We start from the raw sequence: 16059 nt of genomic DNA on the forward strand, positions 1-16059 counted from the left end.
ACTGAATATTTACTCAAAAGAATAAATAAAATTAAAATAAAATAAAATAAAATAAAATAAAATAAAATAAAATAAAATAAAATAAAATAAAATAAAATAAAAATCAACAACAATAAAATAAGACTCACTAGTCGCCTATCATTTGCTCCATTCGTTTGGCTTTTGAATTGTACTAAGATTTCAGGATTACATTACACAGACTACTTGTTTTTGCTACTTGGCCATTATGAGCCTTTTTTGAGATATTTTTTTCTCACTCTTCCACCTCCCTCTTTCTCTCTGCTACTCTCGAGGACGGCTGGTTCCACTGACCATCTGACAACACCCACATCACACATCCAGTGCACCGAACACACAGAAGTAGTAGTTGAGGCAGACGTAACAGCTCACATCCTGTAGAAAATGCGAAGCTGTGACGCACAGCATTTAGTGGGTCACCTCTGTCACTGAACCAAAGTTTTTTTTTTAAAATTGTATTTACACAAATTACGTCACATCTTTTCTTCTTAAAAAAAATAGGGTACAATAATAACATGAAATTTACCAAAAAGGCCATTGACGCCTGTTTTGGTATTCAGCACTCTGCTTTTTGGAGCAGCTGTCGTCTCCCACAGACCCGGCTCTGCGTCACCGTGTAAATGCTTTGATGATGATGGAAGTCCGACATCATATCTAACAGACTGCAAAATCATCTGATATAAGTCATCTTTTTTTATTATTATTATTTTGAATCCAGTGATGGAGTCAAAATATTATGATGCAAATGACTCGGCAGCTCTTTAAAGAGGCTGATTGACACTATATGTTTATTTGTTTGTTTTTTTTTATTTAAAGCTGTCCATAAACAATACTGATAATGCTTGGGGAGGGGCTTTTTATTGTTAATAAAATGCAAAATAAGATTCCCATAATGACCCACAAAAAATAAGCATAATCCAAACACTGGGAGGAAAGTTTGTTATAGCTAAAGAAAATCTAAGTGCAGTAAAAGTTTCCCTTTCCTCAAAACTAGAATCGTGACCATAATCCTTTGAAAAACATAGATTGTTGTTTTGAAATTAATTATTGTGCCTTTCCAATCGAGCAGAAATCCTTTTAAAAAAGCATTAACCTTTTAGACCCTGGCTCGGCATCAGTTTTGATGTGCTTCATTTAGATGCTTTTTACAAACATTCACCTGAGAAAATTGATTTCTTTTAAAAATTTTGGGAAAAGGCAATAAGCTGCTTTGCAAGAAATACCCCGCAAATTGAAAAAAAAAAAGGTGACATAAAATCACTCAAAAGTTTGCTATGGTGAGATTGTTCTTTTTTTTAAATAGGGATAATGTCCAGAAAACTATACTTTTATTTTGCATGATTATACATTTTAAATTGTCCTATAGAAAAAATGTTTTAAGCACTTTCTTTGGGTCATTGTTTTGTTTCCTTTTGTTTTGTACTCTTCTTCTGTACTTTTTTTGTTTTCCTTATTTTCAGGTCATTATCTTGTAACTTTTTACTGTTTTCTTGCTAATTTTCAGGCCATTCCTTGTTAAGTTGCTCATTACAACAGAGGATTGCGACCATGTTAAAAAAAGTTAGTTTTAGAGGAGACTACCTTTGTTCTTGCCTATTTTAGTTTTTACTAGTAATATGTTTATATCCGTAATATAATATCCCCTTTCTGGTAAAATTACAACTTTATTCTCATAAAATTATTACTTTTTTTCTCATAAAACGACAACTTTATTCTTGTAATATTGTGACTTTTTTCTCATAATGCTACGACTTTATTCTCAAAGTCTCAACAAAAAAAAATATAATGTGGCCCTAAAATTATGCTGTAGCTCATTGCCGTCATGTTTTTGCAAGAAATAAAAACTAAAAATGTAAAAAATACAGCTATTTTGCTTGGGTTTTGAAGGGTTAACGCTAGAGGTTCACGGGGGTCGTTGGTATGTAATACCTCCCTCTGGCTTGGCACAGTGTGGTGGAAACAATGTTTGTATTGGACCTGATAATAAAGACTGAAGCCTGACTGTCCCTGATGGAGCCCACAGCTGTTTCCATCAGCACTCAGTCAGACATGGAGCCCCAAAATAGAGCGCAGATAGTGTGGGAGCTGTGTGGAAGTCAGCAGCAAGAACAATACTAACAGGGGAACAGATACATAACAGAAATCCGGAACAAATCACTGGAGCAAACATATTTACAGGTTATCACTAAATGTGGAAATTGCTGCTGTGATGGGACCCAAAAAGAGGAGCAGCTCTGGGAAACCTTTTTATCCCTCGTGGTGTTGATGTTTTATTCAACGAGACTGAAACGACATTATGATCTCACAAACAGGCAACACATAAATGGAATCCATTTCCCATAACCCCTTGCAACCTTGACCTGCCAGCAGGCCCTGTTAGGCGCAAACATGCACTATTGTTGCGGGTGTGCAAACTGCTCATTTTATAAACAAACAAATGGATTCTAATGACGGCAGCGGTACCTGTGTGTGTGTGTGTGTGTGTGTGTGTGTGTGTGTGTGTGTGCGTGTGCATGTGTGTGTGTGTGTGTGTGTGTGTGTGTGTGTGTGTGTGTGTGTGTGTGTGTGTGTGGTGTGTGTGTGTGTGTGTGTGTGTGTGTGTGTAGGTGTGTGTATTGCGACCCAGGCCAGGCTACAGGGCACATTAGCTGATGCATATCTCAGTGTGCAGCACCAGGTAAAGCTGCTCTCTTTCAACATGTGACATTCACACGCACATTAGCTGCTTCTAACGCACTTTAAAATGTGCAGTGCGATCTTCATCAAGCCCCCCCTTCCTCCCCCACATTTTACAGAGAGCTCTGTTACCACCAGCATCCTGGCCATGGGGACATGTGGAATACAACACAAACTGGCAGGTACAGTGGATGCATGCAAATCCAAAATACTGACTGGGAATCAGCCAAAACTACAGAAACATTTTCTCTTATATTGACCATCCTGGTAAATATTTTTCCTTGTGCCTCCGTCCCTACCTCTTCAGCCTGGAGGACACAATGTCCCTGATTTCCAAAATCAATTTATAATATGGACTAGCACACAAAGCACACTTGGTGCTATCTAGTGAACCCAGAGGACATGATATCCATGACGTCCAAAAACAACAGAAAAAAAAAAAAAAAGAAAAAGATTAGTCATATCACAACACAGCACATTTTTTTCAACTTTATCCCAACTTTTTAGGTTTTTAACCAATTTATTTTTTATCTAAATGCTCTGAACAGTTATTTTTCGAGGGGGAGGGGCATTCAACTATATTAATAATTAGTATGATTATATTATATAAGCTATTTTTAGAAAAATATGATTACTTTTAAGCAATTTTTAAAATAATTTCCTCGTGTGTTTTTGTTTTTTTACTTCCTCTTTTTTTCTAATTTTCTGGTAATTTCATGTAGTTTTTACTTATTTCTTGCTAATTCTTGGATTGTTTTTTTCTTAAGTTTCCCATTGCCTTCTTCTCATTTTTTTTTTTTTTGTTTTTTTAAATTTGCTCAGGCTGCAAAGGGTTAACATTGTATGTGGCTGAATAGATTATTTAAAGTGCCTCCCCTGTTTTGCATCATTCCCCCATTCTAATAAATAACTAACAGTCCCTAAATAAGGGGTTGTTTGTTTGTAATTATTTAGCCTTATTTTCTCTCCTTTCAACATACAGATTTCTTTTCTTTCTTTTTTTCCTTTTGTTAGAACATTGTAAAACATGTTAAATATTTTAACTCATCTGAAGGATTTTTATTTTGCTAAGCTACTGAATTAAGGATTTTTACTTGTAAGAGAGTAGTTTTACATGATTGCCTCTAGAGAAAGGATCTGAATACTTGCTGCTCCTCTGCTCAACATAACTGAATAGTGAAATTACTGATCCACCAAACAGTAAAGAGTGGAACGAGGGCACACACTAGTGGTGGAAAACAGGAACAACATGTAAAGACAGGAGCCACATTCAGATGCAAACCAGTTCAGCCCAGTTGTGTATGCAATCACAATTCTGAGGCAACAGGTTATTTACCTGAGAAATTCTATTTGGAGAGGGCATCGAACAAGACGTGGCCCAAAAAGAAAGAAAATCACCTGAAAGCATTTAAATAGTAAAAAAACAGAACAAATAATCAACAAACAAACAAGAAAGGTAATTTTTTGTCACCTTTGAGTAATTTCTTGCAATTTCTGGGACGTTTCTTGACAAGTTCATCATTGGTTTCAAAGGGTTAAATACAAAATATGTGAAAATATGTGCAAAAACAACAAGAGGGGGAGGTTAGACTTGTAGTTTGCTTTGTCAAATAAGTAAAAAAAAAGAAGGCATACTGTTCTTCAAAAGTTCGAAAGCTTTCAGTGGCTCAACATGTTTCAGCTACTCGTTTTCACTGGGGCATGATAAACAGGTCAATAATGTACCATAGCAAATATTTAAATTCTATTAAATTAAACAAATTTCTGTTTAATTGAAAAAAAAAACTGTTCCACAAATTTCAAGGAATATTAGTTTTGGAAAATTATTTTTTTTAAAAGAAAAACAACCTTTATGATAATAATTCTATATTTAAAATTATTTTTTACATAATTCAAAGTGTTTCTTCTCCCAAGTAATTAACCTTTTTTTTTTTTTACTTTTTTCTTCAAATTTTTTTTTTTTTTACTTCTTAGTAATTCCATAGTAAAAATTCTTTTTTACATAAAAATATTTTACTTTTTTTAAGCTAATGTTTGGGTCATTTCTTCTTAAATTGGTCATTACCCTTTCCCCATGTTCTTGAAAGAAATCAAGCCAATTTGCTTGAGGTTCAAAAGGTTAAAGGCTGTTTAATTTTTGTAAAACTGAGTGCCTTATTCATTTTTTTTAGGACTTACTTACAAAGCAAAGTACATTTCTAAACTCAAAAACTGTTTTTCAAAATATGTATATTCATCTTTTTTGTCAACCGTTTCAAAATCATTTTATACAGTTTTGAGATTTGAGATGTATTTTGACATCCGGCCCTGATCATTCCTGTCTGGTATGAAAATCAGTCTCGTCTTGAAGCTTGAATCAGATCACAGACCTCTGTCTGCCATCAGCTACAACATTACGACATCTGCATACATATGCAGGTATTTGTTAAGAGATTAGGTTGACCTAAACAGTAAGGTTATTACAATTAGCCAAAACTCAATTAAAAACAAAGAATATTTAAATGAAAAAATACATAGACTTTGTAAAGAAATGCTAATTGAAACCATATGGTGTTCTTAGACAGAACAGAAATAAAAATATGCAGGAAATGTCTTTAGCTTCAGTCGTTTTGAATTAGGTTGTAAGTCTGGAAACTTTATTGCTTAACTAGACTAATGGAAAACGTAAAGAAATTAACTAAAAACATCAGCATGATCTTCCTGTCAACTGATCCATATCTCAAGTTTATGAAAACGTTCACCTTTAACTAATGAGGTCTATGCTGTATTACATAGTTCAGTGGTGATATGTTAAACATGTTATCATCTAATGACTTATATTGCAAAATGCAGGAAGGGAACATGCAATACTACAGAACAAAGCTGCATTATCATAATAACTCAGAGGCTTGTGAGATATTAAAATGATGAAATTGTTCACTGAAGTAAAAAGCAGAGACGTTCAGAGAAAATCAGACAGCTGCTGTTTTCCAGGGAATTTAATTATTTTATTAGAGTTTCAATCGTTCTCTAATGACAGGACTTGATAAAACCAGACGGGTGTTTCTACAGAGGAATATTTCTGCCTGAGCGACAGTTCCATCTTCTCTCCTTGCTTGTTTTTTAGGGTTTTTTAAATATACATGAGTAGCAGCAGCCCTGTGCTCTGAGCAGAGCTGTAGGAGCTGAGGACATAAATATAGAAAACTGCTGTGTGCGCTGTAGAAGTTTGGGGGGTTCAGATGTGTCGGAGGCTGCGGCTCAGTGGAGGGGAGGAGGAGGAGGTTACTCTGTGAGGCCGAGCTTCTTCTTCAGGGACTCTGGCATCTCGGGGGGAGGGGGCGCGGGGCAGGCGGAAGTAGACCTTGACGGAGTCGTAGATGAACCACTGCAGGGCGGTCAGGGTACCGATCATGATGATACGGGCGATCAGACCCTTCCACACACCTGAACAGGAGACGGAGAAAACATCAGTCAGCGGGTGCTGCACAGCTCTGAACCACTCGTGGGTTAACAGTATGAGGTCATCACGTCTTTCTAAACTAAAGGCTCTACAAGTCTTACATGTGTCAGTGTGCAGGTTTACATTAACCCTCAAATTGCACAAAATAGAAACTGTGAATTTAAAACACGGCTAAGAGAAACACGTCAGTGACAAAAAACACACTCCCATATATATCACAAAAGGTTTGCGTTCACATTTGGCAAAATTCTGTGGAAACACTTTTGGCTTTTACAGGTCACATGATGCTGTGGCTATGTGTTTGAGGCAGGAGTGAGTGTCATCGACTGTCTGGCGTGAGGTGACATTTTTGAAGAGTTGGAAGGAAAATTAAGTTTCAGGCAAGAGATCTTTGCTTGCTTCCTTTTCTCCTCGTGATCCCTTGTACCTGTCTGCCTTTTACCTCTGCAGCACACAGCTTCTAATGATGTCACTTTGGAGGCTGACTGCACTTGGGGATGTTGGAAATCACTGTACTTACAGTGCTTTTAGATCAACTACTGGCAAAACTTAAGACTCCTGTAACTTGTTAATTCAACTTATTTGATGAATAAACATTCAGGACACTTCAAAATAATGTAATTTTTTTTTAAAATCTGAAAAGCTAATTATCACTGAGTAGCCTGATTCATTGGCTTGCCAAAGCATTAACATGGCAGAAACGGAGAGCTCCACTAATATTAACTGCACAGAATTATTGCTCAGTCCATAAATCTATACATCATGCTCCAGGCTGACTGTTTTTCCATGAATCGTGACAGTCACAGGATTCAGGTTCATTACTGATCATGTGACGGCACTGGAAAAAAAAGCCATAGGAGCAGATATGATGGGAATCATAATAATAATAATAATTATCCAGCAATGTGAGTCAGGAACTATCAGTTGGTTTTCACAGACAGCATATGTTGCATGTGACGTAAAACAGAGCGTTTGTTTAGATAGTATCATTACTGAGATCATCATTTTCATTACTGGTGATTCCCAGTACTTGTCAAGCTAACTCACTAACCACCTGTTATTTTGCACATGGTTTTAGCACATTAGAATCAGAATAAGGTTTGTAACTTTTCATTATTATTTAAAATCACTACATGAGGCGGGACAGGAGTTTTTTGTACAAGTGAGATGGGACAGAAGTAAAAATCCACTATGTCAAAGAGCAAAACATGCAAGTATCTTCAGTTTGAGTTAACCACCGACCTGATTTCAGGCATCTCAGCAAAAAAAACCACTGACTGTGAGGCGAGGGAAGTGCTGAAATGCTGACTCATTTTAGGGCTCATTCCTAAAGTGCACTACAGTGTTTCCCTGAGACTGACATCGATAAAACATTTATTTATAGGTCAGCTGCATGTCCGTCCCCCCAGGCTTGCAGCACTGGGAGCTCCCTGTCCGTAGAGGACAGGGTTGCCAGTGTTGCAGTTGGACTGGGGGACAGGTAGACTGTTCTCACACGCCAATGACTCAAGCACCTCCAACTGTACAGCCGGAAAGCTGCTGAGGAGCTGTGCTCAGAGCACAGCGCCCTCCAGAGGTGGATCTAAGGAGCGTGTTGATCAGAGCCTGATGCTGCACTGGGATGCTGCTCGAGTTAGAGGAGAACTGGTGTTGTGGTACAGACCTTTGGGTCCCAGCCTCTTGAGGACCTGGAAAGCAGTGCTGCCACTCTCCTTGTTCAGCACGGACACCACGGAGTCAGCAGGGTGGGACACGATGGCACAGAACACACCAGCTGCACACAGAACAGAAACAGCACATCAGAGAACAGCAGCTGGAGGACCTCAAAGTCCACACTGACATTTCACACAAGTTCAAAGAAATGATGCATATTTGTATCTGATATTACTGCTTAGATTAGCAACAAATATTTTAATACTGCTGGAAATTTCAAAACTGTGATAGTTTCACCACATCTTTTAAAACTTTCACTGATTGTTTGGTTTTCTAGCTTTCCTGAGCAATCGTGATTTTCAGTGACCTGTTCAGATATTGTTACTCACCGATATAACCGGCCACGAAGGTGACCACCAGCTGCTCAGGTTTGCTGCACTCGCTGCGGGCTTAGGAACAACATACTTGTAGAGCATCTCCACAGTGCGCTCGAAGCAGGCAAACTTCATCATGGTGTGTAGGGGATCTGCCTCATCCACAGGGGCACCACACCCTTATAGAAGCTGCAGTGAGAGGAGCGAGGAGACGTGAGCTTACAACAAGCATCAGCACATGTCTACACTTTACTCATCTACATGCTGGGACAGATGCTAAATGCTTTCCAGGTCTGAACGGTGACTACGTGAGGTGTGTCCGTCTCCCAGGCTTGCAGCACTGGGAGCTCCCTGTCCGTAAAAGACAGGGTTGCCAGTGTTGCAGTTGGACTGGGGGACAGGTAGACTGTTCTCACACGCCAATGACTCAAGCACCTCCAACTGTACAGCCGGAAAGCTGCTGAGGAGCTGTGCTCGGAGCACAGCGCCCTCCAGAGGTGGATCTAAGGAGCGTGTTGATCATTCCAATATCTCAATAACCTGACAGACATTCAAAGTAACTTACTGATACTGACAGCAAAACACAATGTTGAGGAAAAGTAAGAAGGCAGTAGACTTACGCCCAGAGTCCCTCCTCTGCGTACATCTTGGGGACACACTGTCTGAGAGTGTTGGCGTAGCCTGGCTGGGTCTGGATACGAACTTTGACAGCCTCCATGGGAGCCAGAGCGATGTCTGCAAAGAACTCTGCGCTTGCTGAGGCTGCCAGGTACAGTGATGTCCTCCAGAGGTAGGTGTTCTCCTGTTGGGTGAAACATCACAACAAGTGGTCAGACAGATTAGATGATACACAGGTTTCCCCTTCGTTGCTCAAAAGCAAAAGAAACAAACAGTATTTAAGAAACTGCAACTCAAAACAAATACAATTCTTTTGGCATAATACAGATTTGACAGTGAAATGACCATAACCTGCTTACGGCCCACTGGCTCTGCGCAGGCTGTGGTTAGGCTGCCCCTTAAAATTGAAGACCTCTCAGTCGACTGAGATTGCTTTAAGTCCAGCAGTTGGTTTTTTTTAGTGTGTGTTTTTTTTTTTGCTTGTGAGTGTGCTGTGCAGTGTGCTTCTGTGGACGCTTCCGCCCCCAGATTTTGGTGTGGAGTGTGTGCTCTTGACTTTCACAATACTGTTTGATAAGCGGAGCTGCAGGCAGCAGGACAAAGGGAGAAAAGGAGACCTTCTGCTTCGCAGTGGTGAATTCACAGCACACAGCAACTTAATATGTCAATCTCTGGTTTTTGTTTGTTGTTTTTGTTGATATCTACTGTTAAATAACAATAACTTATCAATATCGTTTCGTTCTGCCAAACACTACATGATATGAAAGCTAACAACCCCTCTGATTTACTCTGCTGATTTTTAAGACGGAGGTCTGAGAGGGTCAGCTTGTGACTCATCCCCAAAATAGTGTGATGAGTCAACCTAAAGTCAGGGCAACTTTTTGATCAGATAACATCCAGTTATTAAGTGTCAAAACAAACACTGCCACCCTCAGTTTGGACATTAACTGCAACTTTTGACACTCCAGATAGACATGGAGGCTTGATGGTCTTCTTGCTAAGTGAATGAAGCAACTCTCTGCTCCTAAATGTATGCATTTTTTTTTTAATTTTACTTAAAAGTTACACATTTGCCACACCGTATTTAAACTGTTGTGGTCTGGAGCCCTCATATTTCTTATCAAAATGGGTAGCTATAGCTTATTTCAGTTTAGAGTAGCAGAAATATATGCTACTTTAAATCACAAATAGAACCAGCATAAGCTAAAACTACAGTTAAATGCTTGGAGAGCATACTTAGAGGTATCAGCAAAACTACTGATCGGTACTCAGTATTATACTAATAAAAAACAAAAATACTCATCCCTAACTGCGTTTGAGTGGAAACTGAATGTGATTAAAAAGTTGAGCTGCTTATTGACAAATCTAAACAACTGTAACACAGGCAATATCAGTGTTCCATAAGAGCCAGCTTTATAACAGCTGACTCACCGTGTCACAGTTTCAAGAAGGGGTTTCATGTATCGAATATACTCGATGTACGGAGACTTGTCCCACACGTGATGTATAAAATGACTGTCACAAACATCGAGTAAATTGTTACACTGCTTTTATAAGCCACCTGCGTTTTGGTTCTCTCCTGCAGCTCTCTGCAGCCTGTCACACACTAGTAACTCCTGTTAATCTGTTTATAAACTAACAATGTTATTAACATTGTCACCTTTTAATTTGTCCGAATGTGCCATGGTGTCAAAGACCAGTTGAGCCAGTTAGCATATATTAAAACTGGCTTAAACCAGTACAACGACTAGTGCTGCCTATGGTTATCCAGACTCACCTCTCCCAGCAAGTCGCTGTAGAGGACCTTGAACACTTCGTAGAAGCCAAACTTGCAGAGTCCCTGCATGGAGTAGCCGATGAAGGTGGGAGCCCAGCCCTTTGCCAGGCCTCTGACACCATCTTCCCTCACTGTCACTGAGAAGCCGTTGCCGATGCTCTTGTACTTATCTGGGTTCACCTGAGGAGGAGAATCAACACTGATGAAGCATGTCGTCAAATTACTGGCAACTCTGGGAGCTGACGTCTTAAGCAGATATATATGAGCTTGTAGGACGGCTAGTCATTAGTGTGGGCCAATGCACAAGTTAAAAATCGACTTTTTCTTCTTTGTGTAAAAGTACACAGGTTTCAGACAAATTTAAGCAATTAATTTTGGAAATTGAACAATTTTAGAAATCACTAGGCTACTTACTGATTTAATATAAATGTAGAAAAACCATTTAAGTTGAAAAACAACTGAATAAATTATACCATGAGGCTACATAAAAATCATTAACAACAAAATATTGAAGAGGGTTTCTGATGATTTTGAAGTTTTATGTAAAACACTTCAAACTGAACTAACGCTTACATGTGCTGTGAGAAAAAAAATCTTTTAACAGCACTATTGAAAGTTGCCTGTTCATTATTTAAGTCATTTTAATGTTGTGCACAACTACCATTATTCTGTAGACGATAATGAAGCCATGAGGCTGACAGGTTGGAGGACCTGCTGGCTAGTCGTTGCTACTGTGAGGTTCAGCTTCCATACAAACCTGCAGGCGGCACTTGACAAGGTCGAGGGGCACCACTGCTGTGTGTGTGATGCCGCAGCTCAGGATACCCCCAAAGCCACACAGGGCATAGTACTTTTGGGAGCCAAACTCGCAGCTGAAACTCTCTGTGGTAGAAGGGAGGGGGACACACAACATACATGCAACATGCAGGGTCACATGCAACACAGGACAAAAATCAACACCAATCCAGAGCCACATAATGGAAGAGGTGTCACTAGGAGGAGGAAAATTGACTTTCAATGCATTTTTCCTCATGTCCCAAGAGTGGACAGTTTAAATTCAGTGCCAGGACTCTCCCATTAGACAGCTCTGTCACTAACATGCCACCATTTATTAGGATCTCACACCAAAGGTTCATTAAATCATTGTACAAAAGCGATTTCAGTATTAAATTTCATGGACTACAGTGGTGATTTGCCTGTTGAGCCACTGACTACAAATAATCAAATTACTGCTCACCCTTTTTAAAAGCATACCACAGGTTTCTCTGTTTGTTTCCTACCTTCCAGGCAGCCACTGATTTCAAATATGCAAGTTTGTTTACTGGAAACTTACTACAGATAACTTATGTGTTTGATAACATGGTACAGACATCAATGGCCGCCTAGAAGGTAGAAATCACTCGAAATCTGTTGAATGATTTTAATATTTTCTGCAAGTCAAAGTGGCTTGTAGTCAATTGGCAAAAAAAGGAAACCACCACTATAGCTATCAAAATTTGTGATTAAAATCATTCATTATGGAAAAAACCTAAGACTTAAACAGATTTCCAACAATAGGTGCATATTTTCATTTTTTAACATCACATTGTTTTCGTTATCATCATCATCAAATGTACTTGTGACTTACAACTCAATCTTACCTGATTGTGCAAGGTTAATCAGTCCTTGTGTTAATGAACAATGACTGTCTGATAACGTCAGCATTAATGCTTCATATCTCATAGGTCATGTTCAGACAATCGGGACAGACTGACACCCTGATGAAGTCAAATAGCACTGTCAACATACAGTACATATTCTCAGTCAGGTCTGACACTCCTGACCTTCACCTACACAAGTCCTCTACTGTGGAGTGAGCGGGGGCTGGGGTGGCGAGGTGGGCGGAAATCATTTACCACATAGGAACACTGGTGCAGAATCATGCAACCATGTTAGGATCACTCCAACACATTAGAATCATGAGGATCAAAACACAATGACAAAAGAAACAAACCCACGGCTGGGATGACGCTATTTCTCCCATGCAAATTGGTGCTTTTCAAAAAGACAAACAAAAATACAACCACGGGTGGATGAGGCGGGACGTTAAAAAAAACTAAGGCGTCGGGTCACGGAAGACAGACCTGCATTCTGCATTTGACCAGATCGAGGGGCACGACAGCTGTGTGTGTGGTGCCACAGCTCAGAATCCCACCAAAGCCACACAGGATGAAATACTTCTGAGAGCCGAACTCACAACTGTCTCCCTCTGAAGAAACACAGGCGAAACTTTAAGAACAGGTCATCTCTGAGTTTAGAAAGAATCGCACTGTCTTTGGGTCTTTGGATTTTAACTAGCTGAGAATTTGAAAAATTGAACTGATTTAATAAGAAAAACATTATCTGTGCCTTTAGTCTTATGAAACCTGAGCATATTAGCTTGACTTCTTTCAAAAACATGGGAAGAAGGCAATGAAAAACAAAAGAAATGAAAAAAAATACAAGTAATTAGGAAAAAGTCTGAGATAATTATGTGAAAGAAAAGACCTGTAAACATGCCTAAAATTATAACTTAAAAAAAGTAAATTATTATAAATTCAGTTTTTCCGCATTTTTTCTGCCTAGCTCTTTAAAAAAAATTCTCTCAATCTCCTTATTTATTGTAATTTGTGAAACGTTTATTACCATTTATTACAGCTCATTGCCTTTATCCCGTTTTTGAAATAAATCACACCACAATTTGCTCTGGGTTCAAAGGTATAAATACTTAGAAAAAGTATCTGGGGCAAGACAAGAAAAGTGTAGTCACTCCAGGTTTTAATTAATCCAGCTTGATGTCTGACAACCAAAAACTGTACTAGGGAAGCATCTTATTTTATAAGTCATGCCCTTGTGTGACAGGTTTTAACCTGCCTACAAGTAAATGTTTAGTCTGAAAACAAGGCCAAGTAAGCTCTGTAATGCCTCCTCTAGTCCTCCCAAATTGCAATTCAAATGTATCACTGTACTGTGGTGAGCTAACATTGCTGTTGGGTTAATCCAAACATATAAATGCATGGGACGAACACCGAAGAGATGAAGGGCATTGTTAAAGGTGTTCATAGACTTTTACAAACTGCTGTTTTTATACAATAAATGTTTGATCAAAATGCAGCTTTGCCGAATTCCAATGCACTGCAAACATTTAATATCTCTTAAACAAATAGTTGGGCAGAGGTGGAAGTTGCAGACTTGTTGCTGAAGCCTGTTTGGACATTGAAAACTAGTAACGGAAAACGTGTGGGCCTAAAGGGCAAAGTTTAACATTTAAGAAACTGGACACATTGTAGCATAACTGTTATATGATATATTGAAGTAATGTTGGGTACCGATTTAACAACCTGTAATAAATATTTCAAACCGGGACAATTTGTTCTCGTCAGCACCTGCGCAGCTCATAGTTAGGGGTCACTGCTATTTCTCAACAACTTTGCAAATCTGTAGTTTTAATACTGCAATACAGCAACTGACTTGCAGTTCCAATTATTATGCATCCACTGCCTGCAATAAGGTGCGACATGTCAAAACCAGTTTGCTGCAGTGCAAAGGCAAGATACCACTTTGTCCTTCCTTGTCCTCCACAGGCAGCTTCTATGCAGCTAAGGCCTAGCGGCCAGCTGCCTCGGGAATCATGTCCCTAATCATTTATAGCGATTAAATACGTTTAAGGATAACGTACAAGTCGCACAAAGGTAACAGTTCCTAAGAATACACGTAATTGCGCTGAATTACGCAATGAAGTTAGGTGCAGCCGGGCGACTCTGCGCTGCTAAGCTAACGCAGCTAGCCCGTTTAGCCAGCCTCCGGACTCCGCGGCTGGGTTACCTTCTGAGGTGGCGGCTGCCGCCAGTGTGCGGGTCCTCTGTCCATGGAGGGTCTGTTGGGGTTCTTCCACTTTCTGGAGGGTGAAGAGGGGAGCGCTGAACGGGTTGGCCCGGGCCAGCTGCGTCAGGGCGGTCGGGTACATGGTGGTGTCCTGCCTGCTGGCGGAGCTGCGCTGCAAATGAGCAACAAGTTAGCTGTGCGTTAGCTCGTGCTAGGTGGACGATGTGAGCACGCACACACTGACACTTGAAGCCATGTCACGTGCCTGTTAGCTTATTAACGTCTGAATGACCGTGGGCAGGAAACGCTCAGCTAGCTTCTTGAATAAACACATAGCTAACTATAAGCCACACGCATAAGAACGTAACGTCCATGTTAGCTAACGTTAAGTTACTGAGCCGTCCTGTTCAGAAGCGGTCTGCCTACACACTCATATAACAGCATTTCCCTTGTCCTTCTTTAGCCTAGCTAATGCTAAATGCTATGCTAATGTACATGCTAAGCTAACTTGACCGCTCCAAGGTGCAAGGTCTCCCCTTAACAGAAATGACAGAAAAGTCCCATTAACGAAACGGCTAACGAGAGTCGCGGCTCTAAATACGTCCTCCGTGAAGAAGTGGCCGTGTAATATTCCATATGTAGTATTTTAAATGAATATTTACACTCACTCTCTCAGTGTCTTTAAGATGGCGACTCCGCTTAGCTGCAACCGGCTGCTCGGAGAGGCCGAATGACCTCGCGGTAAACCGATTTGTCCTTTCGTGACGTCACCAACAAGCCTGGGCGGGTTTTTCCTCCTCCCTAGCCAGTAGGAGACGCCATATAGCTGTCAATCATCAGCTCTGGTCCAATCACAGCATTGGTCTATGATTAAATTAAGGCGGTGCTTGTAGAATCTTCAGAAGAAAATCTTTTTAAAAAATTAAAATCTTAAGTTTTTCCTTTCAGGTAAATTATTACCTGAGCACGTGTGGCAGTCATAAAAACAGATGGCATTTTGTGTGTTTGTGTGTGTGTGTGTGTGTGTGTGTGTATGCGTGTGTGTCAGGGATTGACAAACCGTGAGAGAAACATAGAGTGGATTACCTGTCGGCAGCTGTATCTATTTACGTCCTCAGTAAAGCTGCTGAGAGTGAAGCCACCCTGTGGATTTGATTACTTGGTGACGTCACGGCACACCTGGTCACACGTGAGGTGTAGCTGTTATGACGTGGAGGATGGGTGACTTCGATACACCTGCAGCAAGAATTCTAAAATAATTTTTTGAAGATTCCTACAATGAAGCAGAATGAGCTGCTGGACCCCTATTTACACTCCCCTCCCTGTCTGAACACTATGTACAGTATTCCTATACTGTAACATTACATGCCACAATGTTTGCTGGTAATTCAGTTTAACGCAAATCACCATTAACAAATACATCATTTTGATAGTAGATATTTATCACAGAAAGCACAAATGTAAAGGATAAGATCCAGGCTCTGATATGGCTTTAACGTAAGTAATTTTTGTTATTAAAAATGGAGTAAAAATAGTAAAAATGGATCTTGAACAACTAAACTGTGCCCTCTTCAAACCTTCCTGACATTTCATCGGGGTAAACTGTATTTCACAGCATTTGTGTCTACAAAAATAAATAAATAAAAATTAAACCTTAG

At 39.7% G+C, this 16059-nt stretch overlaps 1 protein-coding gene and 2 non-coding genes across 3 annotated transcripts; all 3 read right to left on the reverse strand.

Annotated features, from left to right (window-relative positions):
* Positions 1-5659: 5659 nt before the first annotated feature.
* slc25a3a (solute carrier family 25 member 3a) lies at positions 5660-15176 on the reverse strand. Its single transcript, XM_042511173.1, is given in 11 exon segments — positions 5660-6015; positions 6017-6120; positions 7800-7910; positions 8179-8235; positions 8238-8304; positions 8307-8352; positions 8784-8965; positions 10559-10738; positions 11316-11440; positions 14402-14568; positions 15070-15176. Coding segments are annotated over 10 exon segments (1071 nt in total). The 5' UTR covers positions 14544-14568; positions 15070-15176; the 3' UTR covers positions 5660-5958.
* LOC121961743 lies at positions 7529-7732 on the reverse strand. Its single transcript, XR_006107080.1, has one exon. It is a non-coding gene; the product is annotated as a small nucleolar RNA SNORA53 (small nucleolar RNA).
* LOC121961742 lies at positions 8478-8680 on the reverse strand. Its single transcript, XR_006107079.1, has one exon. It is a non-coding gene; the product is annotated as a small nucleolar RNA SNORA53 (small nucleolar RNA).
* Positions 15177-16059: the final 883 nt, after the last annotated feature.

The sequence above is a fragment of the Plectropomus leopardus genome, chromosome 22 (assembly GCF_008729295.1).
Source record: "Plectropomus leopardus isolate mb chromosome 22, YSFRI_Pleo_2.0, whole genome shotgun sequence".
NCBI classification, from domain to species: domain Eukaryota; kingdom Metazoa; phylum Chordata; class Actinopteri; order Perciformes; family Serranidae; genus Plectropomus; species Plectropomus leopardus.